General features: G+C 42.5%; 1 protein-coding gene across 5 annotated transcripts; it reads right to left on the bottom strand.

The window, feature by feature from the left end:
* Positions 1-305: 305 nt before the first annotated feature.
* LOC139545394 (drebrin-like protein B) lies at positions 306-16,093 on the bottom strand. 5 transcript variants are annotated; one of them, XM_071353115.1, is made up of 15 exons: positions 15,836-16,093; positions 12,668-12,723; positions 8,711-8,823; positions 8,531-8,605; positions 6,892-7,038; positions 6,284-6,361; positions 5,307-5,458; positions 5,141-5,195; positions 4,457-4,531; positions 3,971-4,106; positions 3,529-3,645; positions 2,999-3,115; positions 2,724-2,803; positions 2,445-2,526; positions 306-1,785 (listed from the first exon to the last, which is right to left on the bottom strand). In XM_071353115.1, exons 1-15 carry the CDS (start codon positions 15,916-15,918, stop codon positions 1,649-1,651), a joined length of 1,503 nt encoding a protein of 500 aa, XP_071209216.1. In that variant the 5' UTR covers positions 15,919-16,093; the 3' UTR covers positions 306-1,648. The 5 variants fall into 5 exon arrangements, with proteins under 5 accessions (XP_071209216.1, XP_071209218.1, XP_071209217.1 ...); XM_071353117.1 differs by lacking the exon at positions 2,999-3,115; XM_071353116.1 differs by lacking the exon at positions 3,529-3,645.
* Positions 16,094-16,403: the final 310 nt, after the last annotated feature.

Below are 16,403 nucleotides of genomic sequence, written 5' to 3'. Positions count from 1 at the left end.
GTTCTTGTGAAACTGAAACTGAAGTAATAACAAAAATCCCCGGCCGTTACCTTTATGATCTCATTCCAGGAAACTGCTCATAGAATGAATATATATATATATCACAACTAAGGTTTATTATGTATGAGACTAAAAGTGATACTCCTAACTGTAGCAACAGTATCAAACAGTACCTGCTCCTTGAATGTCCCCAATGCGTTCACTCCTTGCACACCATTCAATTCTCAGCTAGCTTCTACTGCCCTCCCATGTTTAAATCAACTTACTGCCGCCACAACCAACATTTACAAAAGATACCGTAAGACTTGTACACATTTTACTTGAACTCTTTAATTATGACGAAAGTATTTGCATTACAATATACTCTTGAAAAACAAGGCCAACGGATACATCATGCACCTTGAAATTACAGTGACCCTTTTTAAATTTCTTAATCTTTATTTAAAGTGACAATGTCCCACAAACTTTTTATTGCAATGATTTCATTATAAGTTAAAAAGCAGGGAAGTTGCATAACAGTTATGAAGTTTCCACACAGATTAGAATTAGAGAAAGCACTTTCCAGAGGACAGCATCATCACCCCACTCCTTTACCCTCATTTGGCAGTCTCACATGATAACAGCATCTGATCATGGCTCTCTTAAGCCTGCTAAATTAAGCCATTCACAGACCTGCATTTTGATGGAAGCTGGACTGTGAAAGACAGGTTAAGCAGAGACAAATTGTACCCAAGACACAGATAATGACAAGACGATTCAACAACACGAGAGGAAAGATTACTCTTGCCTTGTTTCGTGTAACTGGTCCCTGAAACAGTCAGTCATTAAAATTCTCTAGGGACTAAAGAGGGCAGGGAGGGAGGGTATGTGGACAAGCTCTGTAGCATAATCATTACATATTTAAAAAATAATAATACTTTTGCACAAGGATATGATGAATGTGTCATTTTCACCCCCATCTTTTCTTGAATTCAGCCACACAGGAGAGCACAGCAAATATAGGACATTTTGGTTTTCAAATATTCAACTGCAATACCAAACTATGGTTTGAAATTCAAGCAGGATTATTTAAGCAAACTCACATAAAACGTCAGTCTAAGGAAAAGGCAAAAAAATGATATTTGGTACCGTTATGTGAGCTATGAAATGTTATTATCCTGAACATGACATGAGTGAATGATACAAATAACAAAAAAAAAGTACACCTGGAACAAAACTGGCTTCACTTTAAGATAAGTGATGTACAAGTGCTATTAATGTTCACAATGGAATCTTGAATTGAAACATTAAAAAAAGGCTGACAATTTACTGCATCACAGAAGGTAAGAGATTCAGTTTGGGATTGGCCAGTATATGGGTTTTCATCAAAACCTAAACAATGCCACCTAAGTTCTCACAACATAAATGAAATAATGGAATTTCTCTCTTCAACAGGGATAGATTTGAGCACCCCCTGGTCACTGTTCATACATTGGTCCATAATGTGAAGGATACAGTTCAGCAATTGACTCTGAAAAGTTCACTGTTGAGTTACTTCTGACATGCTGTGTTCTGGAGCTAGCAGTTTTCCTACTGCCAAATTCTTCTGGGGGGGGGTGTTCTCTTCTGCCTCCTATATGCTGATCTAGTGAGCGGGCAAGGTATGGACTTAGACCAGCTCCACGTAATTGGCTGGGAACATTCCAAAATGACCATCTGGGCCATAGCCCCGCCACCAGCCCTCGTCAATCATCTCGATGCCATTGAGGATGTCATCAGGATCGAAGGAAATCTCTGTCTCATCAGCTGTGAAATGAAAAGAGTAATACCTCAGATCACCATGTCCATTCGGAAATCTGTTGCTGTATTATTGTAAGGTGTCTATTCCGTCGCCAATGTTTGTTTCCCTGATTTCGTGAACCCCACTTAAAAAAAACAGAAAGTATGTAGAAAGGATAATGGACCTACATATTCTTTTATAAGATAATATTTGAGAACTAACAATCACCAAAATAAAAACGAGAGAATCAGAAATTCCCAAAATGTCATGGCATGTGGTTCCCATTGATTTTGTTATGTTTGAATCACCCAGATAGCATAAAAACAAGGCATAAGACATTGCAAAGTGTAGAATTGCAGGAAATTAGCTTTGAAACTGCAGTTTCTCTCAGCGCCATGGCAAAATGTGTAGAATTTCAGGAAATTAGCTTTAAAACAGAAACATTGTCTATGCGGCCAAGAAGAGTGCCTCTAAAACCATGCCTCCCCCACAAATTTGCCACAGTTGCTGAAAAAAATTCTAGGGTAACCACTGCTCACTGACTGCCAGTTTCCATCTAGCAGTTTCACCCACATTCTCCATATGGGAAAAACATCACGGTTACACGTTGTTCACACAGAGACCCAGTTCAGTGGGCCGAGTGTCTACTGTAAATTGTCAGTAGGCTGTGACTAACAATGCTTACCAGCTTGGTAGTCGTATAGAGCTCTGGCACAGACGCCTCGGTCGGTCTTCTTTGCAGCCACCTCATTCGTGTTCTCTTCCACCTGAGCGAACAACAAGGGGTGCTATACCTCTGAGAATGATCTTCACATTTAAGTCCAAGCACAAATATTTACCAAAGTTCTCTTGACTTGAATGGCATTTCAATAATGATTGTGATATGGGATTTTCTGATTAAAAAGTATACTACTGCTGTTTACAAATAATGAATCTCACTGCTCATGTGCTGACAAATATTTACCTCTGGGGGCTCCTCATAGAGGTTGTTTTGGGCTGGCTCTGTGGCATGGTTGTGCTCAGTGGGAGCTGCCGTTGCCTTTACTGAAACAGAAAAAGTACATTGTCTTTATCCGAAAAGGAATACCTCTCTACCAACAGGTGGCAGCAGCAGCACCAGGGATCCAGAGTACAAAGTAATTATGAAATGTGTCCAGAGAAAGGGTCATGATGAAACATAGATGAGATGAATCGGACTGTTGTGTGTTTAGACTGAGGTGTGTGGGGAGCAGGGCCCACCTTCATCTTGCCACTGATCCTCAGGGGTTGCATCCTGCTCATCCAAGCACTCAGACTGGCATGGCTCACCCACACTGGGAGTGGATTCATCCACAACGGGCTCATCCACATTGGGTTCTTATTATGACAACGTACACAAATGATATACGAGCACAGATACACACAGTGTACAAACATACTAAAGCATGCACTCAAATATTTAGACACTGAATAATTACAAAACCATCTGTCAAGTCTCATGGAAAACAACAAGACACTGGATGAGATTGATGATGTACAGTGATCTAATGATGGACATGGCCTATGAGCCATGAGGGTGATGTTACATTTAATTAACAAGAGATGAAAGGGAGTAGCATCAGGTTAATCATTTAGATTGATGGATTTAAAGCGAGTAGCATCAGGTAGATATTTGACCAAAACACAAACATAGCAATTGTATGTCACTCAGTCACCTACGTGTGAAGTATGTGTGTGTGTGTGTGTTGGGAAAGGGTCAGTTTGTGTCAGCAGTATGAGTGAGCTCAGACCTGCAGCAGGGACAGGAGAGGCGGAGCCTGCTGGCAGAGGGGAGGCTTGGCGCAGGGGCAAGCGGGACGGCTCAGGCTCGCATGGTTGCTTAGAGAGAAAAGGGCTGTTCAAACGCCCTGAGAAACACACACCAGAGCAGACAGACAGGTTGGCCGGGAAGGTTACCAAGCAGAGCAGAGACAACACAAAGCAGATGTGGACTAGAGACAAGATGTGATACGAGACAATGAGTTAAAGTTGATGAAGGCAGAGTAATGCGACAAGATTCTCCTCCTGCATGTTTCAACATGGCCCAGACAATCCCCTGATCTCACTGCACGACCACATCCCCCACCTGACAGAGCTAGAAAGCCCAGCTAGGAAACACTCAAGGAAAAAACTATTTTAAGAACTACACTATTCAATACAACTGTTTGCTGTTTATATACATTGGTGGCTTACCTGGCTGGGGGCTGGCAGGGGTGTGGGCAGCAGCAGGGGTGTCGGTGTCTGCAGCGCTGGGGGCCATGCCCTTCTCTCTCTGCTTGAACATCTCTCTGGGGTTCATAGAGCGCTGGGAGATCAGGGAGGCCGCCTCCTGAAACACACCATGTGGTCAGACAGACACACTGGGTATTGTATAGCCATAGCAACATTCCAGATGTTCTCTTTAATAAAGAACACAATACCATCTACTGTATGCATAAAGGTGTTCTGAATGATGTTCAAAGATGAGAAGTCATGACCACAGTAGATGGTAGTAGAGCAGAAAGAACGTACAAACAAGAAAATGAAGGTAAGTGAAGCTATGGCGAGTTTAGATTCAAGCAAGAAACAGATTTGGTTGTGTCAATGGAAAGGGAAGCAGGAAACAGAGGGTTCTGAGTCACAGGGTATAGGGAACCTTTAAACAATTATTAAACCTACAGGGGGCCACAGTTAACTCACATTGGCTTTCTCCACAGATTCACCACGCTTCATCCCTTTCTTCTGAGCTGCCTGGAAGTCCTTCTCCTGCTCCTCCTGATGATGCACCACACATAATTCAACACTACCCACGAGGCTACACCTACCGGTTCTGTATAGTTTGTTCTTGTGTTATATTTACATCCTAAATGTGTGCCTTCACATTTAAAACAGATAATTTAGGTGGGGTGCAAACCTGGGTTCAAATATCTCAATTACTTTTATATACATTTCAAAGAAAGTGCTCAGATAATTTTTTGGGGAAAAAAACCTAATAGTTGAATATTGGAATGCATTTGGAAATAAACTTGGAAAGTATTGACATGTATTTTAAAATATACTGACTCAAATACACTCCCATGCATTTAACCCAGGTATTTAAATAGTATTTGAAAATACATTTAAATAGTAGACTATTTATAGGAAACTATTTGAAAATACTTCCAATAGAAGTAACTGAGTCAGGCTACATTATTTGAAAATATGTAGGCCTATTTAAATAACAAATACACATGTATTTGAACCCAGTTCTGGCAGGATGCATGTTGCATAAATGGATCTGCTGCCCCCTACATGAGAATGAAACACCAGTTAAACATAGCGGATTTGATTTGAATTCACCTCAGTCAGCCGGCCTGTCCTGCTGTGAGTCAGCAGACAACTCACCCATTGTTGTTTTTCATTGTCTCTGCTCTCAGCTTCCTGCTGCTGCTGGAACTTCCTGTTAAACAAATGGGAAAAGCAGACTTAATGGAAACCTGGCTGTCTTAATAAGGTCAACTCGATAAGATAACCACCTCCAGCTAAGTTTACTAACCACCATTTTACTCACTTCTGCTGGTCAATCATAGAGGCCCTCTCCTTGTCTCTATTCTCTCTGAGAGTTGCCTCCTTGACCTCTCGATCCTTCCGATCTTTCTCCAGCTTCTGGCGCTCTTCGTCTGCCTTGCTGCGCTCCTCCCGCTGCCGCTTCTCCTCATCTTTCTGAGACACACAGAACACGAGACCAGGTTAGGGTATTCACTGTCATAAAGGACTATTTAATCAGAACAAGCTGAGCAACACAAGCAAATCTAACCAGTATTTGTCATTCAGCAGATGCTCTTATCCAGAGCGACTCACAATTAGTTCATTCATCTTAAGATAACCAGGTGAGACAACATCACAATCGTATCAAGTACATTTTCCCTCATGAGCAAAGTCAGTGCTAATAAGAAAAGCATGTGAGAGTTATTTAAGATACTCTTCAGAGGTAGGTTTTCAAACGTTTTCAGAAGATGGGCAGGGACTCCGCTGTCCTGACTTTAGGGGGAAGCTTGTTCCACCATTGGGATGCCAGGACAGAATAGTTTTGACTGGCTGAGTGGGAGCTGCCCTCCTGTAGGGGTGGGAGGGCCAAGAGACCAGAGGTGGCATGCTTGGTTTGGGATATAGTGTTTGAGCATAGCTTGAAGGTAAGGAGGGGCTTCACATTGCTGCTCTGTAGGTAAGTACCAGGGTCTGGAAGATGATGTAAGCTTCGACTGGACGCCAGTGGCGTGTGCGGAGGAGCGTGGCGACATGGAGAACTTAGGAAGGTTGATGGCACAAGCGGGGAGCCCAGCCAACAGTGAGTTACGTGCAGTATTCTACATGGGATAGGACAAGTGCCTGGATTAGGACCTGCGCCATTCCTGTGTGAGGTAGGGTCATACTCTACGGATGTTGTAGAGCATTAACCTGCTGGAGCCACGCCAAGGTTCTTTGCACTCTGGGAGGGGGACACCATGGAGTCCCTGTAGTGGCAGTAAGGTGTTGGGGCTGACTCACCTCTGCCTGCGCCCAGAAGTTGTCTTTATTGGTCCGTTTGATTTCAGACATGGCGTTGGTCTTCTGATACACAGAGCCCTGTCACAACAAAATACAAGCGTTAGTTAAACACAACAAAAAACAAATTGGCACTCATAGACACCAACCCCCCACCTAGATCCAGTACTGACACAGCATGTCGGTTTATTATGCCGAGTTAACAGGCTTTAAACAGCCTGTCCTGGCCTGGCCTCTCTGGCTCCAGCCCTGGCCAACAATCATGAGCTCAACTAAGCCCCTGGATTCTACTGCACATGAGTCATTGTAAACAACCAGCTCTGCAAGTCACAACATCCAACATGTTGGAAACAAACCCACACTGAGAATCTCTCATCCGCAGCCTTGTGCAATGAATCTTACCAAAAATGTCCACAGGCAGACAAGTGATTAACCGAAACAAATTAGATATGAGAATTTATCTGACCACAAAGCAACTTGCCTAACAGTGCAACCTGCCTGTACAAAACATGTCTACAGACACTTAACATCTGATGAAACAAACTCAATGCATAACTAAAATGTTCTGATTTTAATTTCTAAAAGGATAAGATGATATATTTGGTACGTACCACAGGTCCCTGGGGACCAGCGTCTCGGAACTTGTTGGACTCTTTGTGGAAGCTGTAGTTGGCCCCTGATGCATTGGCCACCTTTTGCATAATAGCCTCAGGTTCCACATCCTCCTCTGCACGGGCGTTTATTGTGACATGGGCTCCCTGGAATTACAGCAGACATTTTAGCTACAAACAACACACGTCACACATTTCAGCCAGATAAGGCCATGAAAGGGCTGTCAACAGGAGGGATATTTGATATGACAGCCACCACCCATAGGATTTGTTGACATGCAGTTAGCAAGGTGACTTTCATGATAACAAATCACTTCAAGAGCCGATTCAGAAACCACAACCAATAATTCACCATAAGTAGCATCCAACTTCTGCTTAACTCTAACACTCAAAAGCTATTACTGGCACTAACAGGGGTGTCAGTCTTTCCTGCAATTGTTCTTAATTTCATGTTCTGTTGAGGTTAGTGTTGCAAGTGTATATGCACAAATGTATGTTGACGCCCCTTCAAATTAGTGGATTCGACTTTTTAAGCCACACCCGTTGCTGACAGGTGTATAAAATCGAGGACATAGCCATGAAAACTTCATAGTCAAACATTGGCAGTAGAATGGTCTTACTGGAGAGCTCAGACTTTCTACGTGGCACCATCATAGGATGCCACCTTTCCAACTAGTCAAATTCGTCAAATTTCTGCCCTGCTAGAGCTGCCCCACTCAACTGTAAGTGCTGTTATTGTGAAGTGGAAACGTCTTGGCGCAACAACGGTTCATCCACAAAGTGGTAGGCCACACAATCTGACAAAAAGTGACAGCCAAGTGCTGAAGCTCGTAAAAATAATCTGTCCTCGGTGGAAACACTCACTACCGAGTTCCAAACTGCCTCTGGGAGCAACGTCAGCAAAATAACTGTTCGTTGGGAGCTTCATGAAATGGGTTTCCATGGCCGAGCATGACAATGACATTCTAGATGATTCTGTGCTTCCAACTTTGTGGCAACAGTTTGGGGAAGGCCCTTTCCTGTTTCAGCATGACAATCCATGCACAAAGCGAGGTCCATACAGAAATGATTTGTCGAGGTTAGTGTGGAAGAACTTGACTGGCCTGCACAGAGCCCTGACCTCAACCCGATTGAACACCTTTGGGATGAATTGGAACGCCGACTGTGAGCTAGGCCCAATCGTCCAACATCAGTAACCGGCATCACTAATGCTTGTGGATGAATGGAAGCAAGTTCCCTCCGCAATGTTCCAACATCTAGTGGAAAGCCTTCCGAGAAGGGTGGAGGCTATAGCATGAAAGGGGAGACCAACTCCATTCATGTCCATGATTTTGGAATGAGACGTTCAATGAGCAGGTGTCCACATACTACGCAATTACACTACATGACCAAAAGTAGTTGATTTGATCATTAACTAAACATAAGCAGTCTGTATGGAGAAAATGCCAGGGGTACTCAACTATTAGCCTACGAGGTCCGGAGCCTGCTGGTTCGGTTCTACCTGATAATGAATTGCACACACCTGGTGTCCCAGGTCTAAATCAGTCCCTAATTTGAAGGGAACAATTTTTAAAAATGCAGTGGAACTGGCTTGGAGGTCCAGAGTTGGAGGGGTCTAAACCATGCCAAATTATATTACCTTGAGAAAATTAGCTATGGAGCTGACATGATTGGCACATAGTCCTTTCCTGGCGTCTTTCACACCTTCTCCAGTCTGAAACACAAATACTCATAAGATTCATTCAACCTGACAACCTGATTTACAAAATACAGAGGAGTGCCACCTTTGGAAGAAAAGGGAGTGTAGTGCAGCACTCACCCAGTTGATCAGGACGTATTTGCACAGGCCAGAGTTTGGGTCCTCGACACGGCAGAAAGCGTACATTATTTTACCGCTGCTAAGTTCCTCCACCAGTTCCTCCAGTCCACCATCTGAACACACCAGTATCGGGAACATTGTAGAATTTATGTTCTATGCAAAGTCTGTCATGTACATTACTGTGTATAGCCTACATTATGTACACAATATATGGCAAATGACTCCCTTTTTCAACATGCTCTATTTTTGACAGTGTGTGTGTGTTGTAAGTAGGGTTGCAGATTTTGGGGAATATTCAGAGGTGGAAACTTTCCGTGGGAATTAAATGTAGATGTTTTTTTTTGCATTGGATACATTTACCATATCATATGGCGACAGAAACATAAACATTTGACCTGATCATAAGTAGACATAATTGCAAATTATTAAATCCTTCCAATAGAAAAAAATTGTTACAAATTTAACTTTTAATTAAATGAGTTGACTCTTCACATGGGATGATTTCACTGAACAACAAAAGAAAGGGAATATTGAATGATCCGTCGCATCTCCCAAAAACATTTTCAACATACACTACCGTTCAAAAGTTTGGGGTCACTTAGAAATTCAAGTTTAAAGAAAAGCACGTTGTCCATTAAAATAACAAAATTAATCAGAAATACAATGTAGACATTGTTAGTGTTGTAAATGACTATTGTACCTGGAAACTGCAGGTTTTTAATGGAATATCGACATAGGCGTACAGAGGCCCATTGTCAGCGACCATCACTCCTGTGTTCCAATGGCACGTTGTATTAGCTAATCCAAGTTGATCATTTTAAAAGGCTAATTGATCATTAGAAAACCCTTTTGCAATTATGTTAGCAAAGCTGAAAACTGTTCTGATTAAAGAAGCAATAAAACGGGCCTTCTTTAGACTAGTTGAGTATCTGGAGCATCAGCATTTATGGGTTCGATTACAGGCTCAAAATGGCCAGAAACAAAGACCTTTCTTCTGAAACTCATCAGTCTATTCTTGTTCTGAGAAATGAAGGCTATTCCATGCAAGAAATTACCAAGAAACTGAAGATCTCGTACAACGCTGTGTACTATTCCCGTCACAGAACAGCGCTAACTGGCTCCAACCAGAATGGAAAGAGGAGTGGGAGGCCCCGGTGCACAACTGAGCAAGAGAACAAGTACATTAGTGTCTAGTTTGAGAAACAGACACCTCAAGTCCTCAACTGGCAGCTTCATGAAATGAAGTGACACCATAGGTGAAATGAAATGACACCATAGGCCTTGTTAATCTTTGCACACGACAGGATGCTCTTTTCTGCATACTTGGGGTCCAACTTGTACGCTGCGGCGTGTATGGGCTTCAGGCAGAAGTCTTCACGCTTTTTGATGTATTTCAGAACTACAGTTTCCTCTGCTTGGAGCAACAGTGAAGTGGGCAGGGCAGTACGGATTTCTTCTCTTACATCTGCAAGCAGAGTCTGAACATCAGACAGGATGGCATTGTCTCCCTCAATCCGTGCAATGGCTACTGCTTTAGGTTTCATACCACTCTCTCCCAAAATACATCATCCAGGAGGATCCTCTTGATGGGATTGTCCATATCGGCAGACTATGATATGACCATTTCTTGGAGAGACGCCTTCCCCCCCAGGACTGTCAAACATGATGACAACACCACCCTAATGGGTGTTGCTGGGTAGCTTCAATGTGGTGCTCTTATTCTTCTCACTTTGCTTGGTGAGGTAGATTGCTTCTATAACTTGATGACCCTTCACATACCTAACCATTTCCTTGGCTCTCTTGTACTGTATCCATTGTTTTCAGTGCCATGATGGCCTTGAGGAGCAGATTCAATGCATGAGCAGCACAGCCAATGGGTGTGATGTGACGGTAGGACTCCTCCACTTTAGACCAAGCAGCCTTCATGTTCGCAGCATTGTCTGTCACCAGTGGAAATACCTTCTGTGGTCCAAGGTTATTGATGACTGCCTTCAGCTCATCTGCAATGTAGAGACCGGTGTGTCTGTTGTCCCTTGTGTCTGTGCGCTTGTAGAATACTGGTTAGGTGTGGAGATGTAGTTAATTATTCCTTGTCCACGAACATTCGACCACCCACCAGAGATTATTGCAATACAGTCTGCTTTCTCTATGATTTGCTTGACCTTCACTTGAACTCTGTTGAACTCTGCATCCAGAAAATGAGTAGATAACGCATGTCTGGTTGGAGGGGTGCATGCTGGGCAAAGAACATTCAGAAATCTCTTCCAATACACCATGCCTGTGAGCATCAAAGGTGAACCAGTTGCATACACAGCTCGAGCAAGACATTCATCAGCATTTCTGACTATGTTCCTCCATTGAGTGAAAAAAAAACTTCTGATTCTAGGAGAACCATGAGCTGTTGCTATCGATAAAGTGTCTGATTCATCCCTTTCACCTCGAATAGAAGTAGAGGGACTTTTGTCAGAGGTCGCTTGTTGTGAAAACTGAGGGAACTTTATGCACTTGGCCAGATGATTCAGCATTTTTGTTGCATTCTTCACATATGAGTTGGCACAGTATTTGCAAATGTACACAGCTTTTCCTTCTACATTAGCTGCAGTGAAATGTCTCCACACATCAGATGGTGCCGTAGCATTTCCCTGTAAAGATTAGGAAAAAAATGAGTGAGAAAACCCCAAATACAATTCCATATGCAGATAAATAGTTAAGCAGTTAGATTAAACAACTCCTTTGCATGATAAATGTTTTAAAATGAAACATGTATGGAAACAGGTGAATTAACACTCCTCAGTTAGCAGGCTCAAGCAATCTAAAACCTACATGGTAGCAAAAACTAACCATCAGAAATTGTTAACAAGTTAGAAATTATTTAAACACACTTTGCTGTAGGCTACTATTTACTAGTTAACAAAAAATCATTCATGTCATATAAAATATATTCACCCCACCCAGTATTGTAATCAAAACTTACCAGAAAGCATGTAGTCCTTAGCTCAGACAGTGTAGTAGTGTGGGCTCAATAGCATCTCAGTGTGCAAGATCTTGAGAATCAGCTGTACATGTGATGGAAGAATACACTGTGCATGCAGAAGGTTGCAATTCCATTGAATTGGGGATAGTTTAACCAAAATATGCCACAAGACCTAGAATTGCCTTGTGTATCTCACAAAAAAAAGTTCACTGTTATAAGCAAACATTTTTTGATGAATTTTTGAAAAAAATCCGGAATTTTACTGCAAAGTTTCCAACCCTAGTTGTAAGTATCTTGATTAATCGCCCTGCCCCCCGAAAAGGCGAATAGACCAGCGTAAGCCTTTTTGTATACCACGTCAATTAATTATCAGATCTATGCAGAAACAGAGTGCTCATTTTCTTTTTATTCCTGGATAGTCACCTGTTGAAGTGTCCTGGGGCAAGGATTCTTTTTGGGATTTTCATGTCCCTCAGTCAAGCACCTGATTCTCTTATTTTTCAATCTTGGCTAAAGCGCGTTTGGGTACACTTTCTACTTAATGATAGCTACTTTGAGGACATTTTTTGCCAACTTACTATGACTGACATGTGGTCGTCTCACCTTGCTACCTTAAAATGAATGCACTAACTCTAACCTAAGTCGCTCTGGATAAGAGCGTCTGCTAAATGACTAAAATGTAAATATTTTCCTCTACTACATTACACATGCTTGGTTATCTTTCTTTTCACATATGCAAATAGTTATCTTCTGAAAGAAACCTGTCTGGGAGACTTACCCAAACAATAAAAATGTGCCACTACTGCAAAAGATTAACATTTACCTTTACTTGCATCTTTTAAATTGCCTTACAGTGCTTTGAGAGCAATTCAGTTGCACACCATAAGTGAGGGTGATGATCTCAGACAACATTGCAGACTCAAAACCAAACAGAATATATTTACATGTTGGAGCCTTTCTTGGATTCTGTCTACCACACTCACCTCCCTTCTCTGCCAATCGTATATCATTAGTGTTCCCCTCGTAGGTGAACAAGGCCCTGCAGAGAAGAACACCAGGTTACAGGATCACACAACCATTGCAAAATTGTAGATTGGTAGCCTAATAAGCAGTTTAAACAGACTGTCAGCATCAGTATTCACAACCACACGTAGCAAGCTATTGCAGAATAGCATCCTGAAGCAACCTGGCTAAGTGATGTGCCTTACTCAAAACATGACACTTGATTGAACTGCATAACTTCGGATCGGAACCATTAAAGCTGCAATATGTAACTTTTTGGGTGACCCACCAAATTCACATTGAAAAGTGAGATATAGATCTATCATCCTCATCGAAAGCAAGTCAAAGAAGCGGTAGATCTGTTCCATTTCATGATAGCCAAATTGGTAGTTACAGCCTTGTTCCATCGCGGCAACTCCCATACGGAGGCGAAGGTCGAGAGCCATGCATCCTCCGAAACACAACCCTGCCAAGCCGCACTGCTTCTTGACACTGATCGCTTAACCCGGAAGCCAGCCGCACCAATGTGTCAAGAGGAAACAACATACAACTGGCAACCAAAATCAGCGCGCATGTGCCATGCCCGCCACAGGAGTTGCTAGAGCGCAATGGGACAAGTACATCCCAGCCAGCCAAACCCTCCCCTAACCCGGAAGACGCTGGGCCAATTGTGCACCGCCTCATTGGTCTCCCGGTCGCGACACAGCCCGGGATCAAACCCGGGTCTTTAAAGAAGCCTCAAGCACCGCAATGCAGTGCCTTAGACCACTGCGCCACTCGGGAGTCTATGTGAGCTATTTCTATGCTTCCCGTTCTTAAGTTTCATTTTTGCATCTTTTACTTTCGGTTTTGTACATCAGCTTCAAAGAGCTGAAAATACTATATTTTCGGGTTTAGATGGTACACTATACTTGCTTGTATTGTCACATATACTGAAATTAGGCAAACTATTAGAATTTGAACAAACAGGAAATGGCAGAGCGATTTCAGCATAGTGCAACTTAAAGTGTGCAAAATGTAGAGCTTTTGTAATAGTGCATTACTATGTATACGGAACAAAAATATGTAAAGCGTTGGTCCCATGTTTTATGAGGTGAAATATCCCAGAAATGTTCCATACTCACAAAAAGCTTATTGCTTTAAAAATTGTGCACACATTTGTTTACATCCCTGTTAGTGAGCATTTCTCCTTTGCCAGGATAATCCATCCACCTAACAGTTGTAGCATTTCAAGAAACTGATTAAATAGCATGATCCTTACAAGTGCACTTTGTGCTGGGGACAATAAAATATCACTAAAAAAAATGTGCAGTTGTATCACAATACCAGATGCCTCAAGCTGAGGGAGCGTGCAATTGGCATGCTGACTGCAGGAATGTCCACCAGAGCTGTTGCCAGAGAATTGAATGTTCATTTCTCTACCATAATTCACCTCCAATGTCGTTTTAGAGAATTTGGCATACATCCAACCGGCCTCACAACGTGTAACCACGCCAGCTCAGGACCTCCACATCCAGCTTCTTCACCTGCGGGATCATCTGAGACCAACCATCCGGACAGCTGATGAAACTGTGGGTTTGCACAACCAAATTATTTCTGCCCAAACTGTCAAACCGTCTCAGCGAAGCTCATCTGCGTGCTCGTCGTCCTCACCAGGGTCTTGACCTGACTGAAGTTTGGTGACATAACCGACTTCAGTGGGCAAATGCTCACCTTCGATGGCCACTGACACGCTGGAGAAGTGTGCTCTTTACAGATGAATCCCGGTGTCAACTGTACCGGGCAGATGGCAGACAGCATGTATGGCGACATGTGGGCAAGCGGTTTGCTGATGTCAACGTTGTGAACAGAGTGCCCCATGGTGGCGTTATAGTATGGGCAGGCATAAGCTATGGACAATGAACACAATTGCATTTTAAAATCGATGGAAACTTAAATGCATAGAGATACCATGATGAGATCCTGAAGCCCATTGTCGTGCCAGTCATCCGCTCATGTTTCAGCATGATAATGCACAGCCCTGTACACAATTCCTGGAAGCTGAAAATGTCCCCATTCTTTCATAGTCTGCATACTCACTAGACATGTCAACCATTGAGCATGTTTGGCATGCTCTGTATCGACGTGTACAACAGCATGTTCCAGTTCCCGCCAATATCAGCAACTTCGCACAGCCATTGAAGAGGAGTGGAACAACATTCCACAATCAACAGCCTTATCAACTCTATGCAAAGGATGTGTCACGCTGCATGAGGCAAATGGTGGTCACACCTGGTTCTGATCCATGCCCCTACATTTTTTTTTAAAGGTATCTGTGACTAACAGATGCATACCTATATTCCCAGTCATGTGAAATTCATAGCTTAGGGCCGAATGAGTTAATTTCAATTGACCGATTTTCTTTTTGAACTGTAACTCCGTAAAATCTTTGAAATTGTTGCATGTTGCGTTTATTTTTGTTCGGGGTAATTATATGGTGAGAAATGTCTAAAAACACGTATGAGAGCATCCTCTTTTAGTTAGCCAAGTCTGGTCCCCATGCCATGGTTGACCTAAAGAACTTTTAATTCAGCAACAGGATGTGTGCTACGACTAAAACCCTCTGGGTTTGATAAACCCAGTCTTGTCAACTAAAGCAGGTTAATTAGGGTCATGTTTAAACACCGACACCAACAGGTTTTATTTGAACAGTGACACAGAAAATTAACTTGATGTTCCAGAAACGTATATTCTCTAGTACAAATTCTGACTAACATTAGCCAAATTAGTTAGCTGCATACAAGTTTAGGCATTGCAATGTGAATGAATCCAATAAAATAAAAAAACGCAAACAGGTAACTCAAATAGGCTAACAGTCATGTTATATAGCACCATCATTAACTAGTTAGCTAACGTTAGATAGCTAGTTAACAAGCTAAGGAAATTGCCAGACAACAAGGTCATCAGATTTACCTCGAAGAAACATGGCAATAATCATCATACTGCTTCGTTGTAACACAATTCATTTTCATTTCACAACTAGCGAGCTAGCTAACTGATATGATAGCTAAGTACGAGAGGAAATACATGTTAGCTAGGGAGCTAGCTACTTAAACATAGCGGATGCAACATGTTATGGCGAGGCAATTAAAGCTAGCTACCGTCCTTACCAGTTGGTGTTGGATTTCTCATCTACAACCTCTTTGTAAGCATTTGTCAGGGAAATTCCGTTTTTACTTAAGTTCACTGCCATCTTTCTTTCGCGCAAACACTTGTGCTAGCTGTGAAACGCCCGTCCTAGCTACTTTATGGAGGAAGTAGAATAGAATCGAATCACTACTGAATGAAAGCTCGGCACACAGGAAACTCGTCTCATAACATCATGAACAGAACCAGAGATATCTCTGACAGAACATTCCACCTCTTCCACTCTGACTAGGCGCCCTCTGATGGAACATTGACGTGAAACTGGTCATCTTTACAGTACTATTTCTGTACCATGTATGCAAGTAATGTATATACTGTTTTTATTTTCCATACACTGACTAGGCTACATGCAACCCCACTTTTTGTCTTAAAGTACACTTTGTTTACTTTTCTGCTTGTAAAATAAACTTGACACGTTGAGTTCTCTGGGGCAGCTACAGTTAGCAGGATGTAGTGGGGCCAAGCGTTCTAGATAAGCGTATAATCTTGAGCGTGTGGCTCAGTTGGTAGAGCATGGCGCTTGCAACGCCA

This window comes from Salvelinus alpinus, chromosome 19, assembly GCF_045679555.1.
Source record: "Salvelinus alpinus chromosome 19, SLU_Salpinus.1, whole genome shotgun sequence".
Lineage (NCBI taxonomy): Eukaryota > Metazoa > Chordata > Actinopteri > Salmoniformes > Salmonidae > Salvelinus > Salvelinus alpinus.
This window is presented reverse-complemented; position numbering and strand designations above follow the sequence as displayed.

Excerpts from the sequence above, each read along its gene's own strand:
- LOC139545394 (XM_071353115.1), bottom strand. The coding sequence starts at position 15,918 with ATGGCAGTGAACTTAAGTAAAAACGGAATTTCCCTGACAAATGCTTAC. Across the intron at positions 8,606-8,710 it reads AATACGTCCTGATCAACTGG|ACTGGAGAAGGTGTGAAAGA; the intron begins GTGAGTGCTGCA and ends TTTGTGTTTCAG. Across the intron at positions 4,532-5,140 it reads ACAATGAAAAACAACAATGG|GAGGAGCAGGAGAAGGACTT; the intron begins GTGAGTTGTCTG and ends GTGCATCATCAG.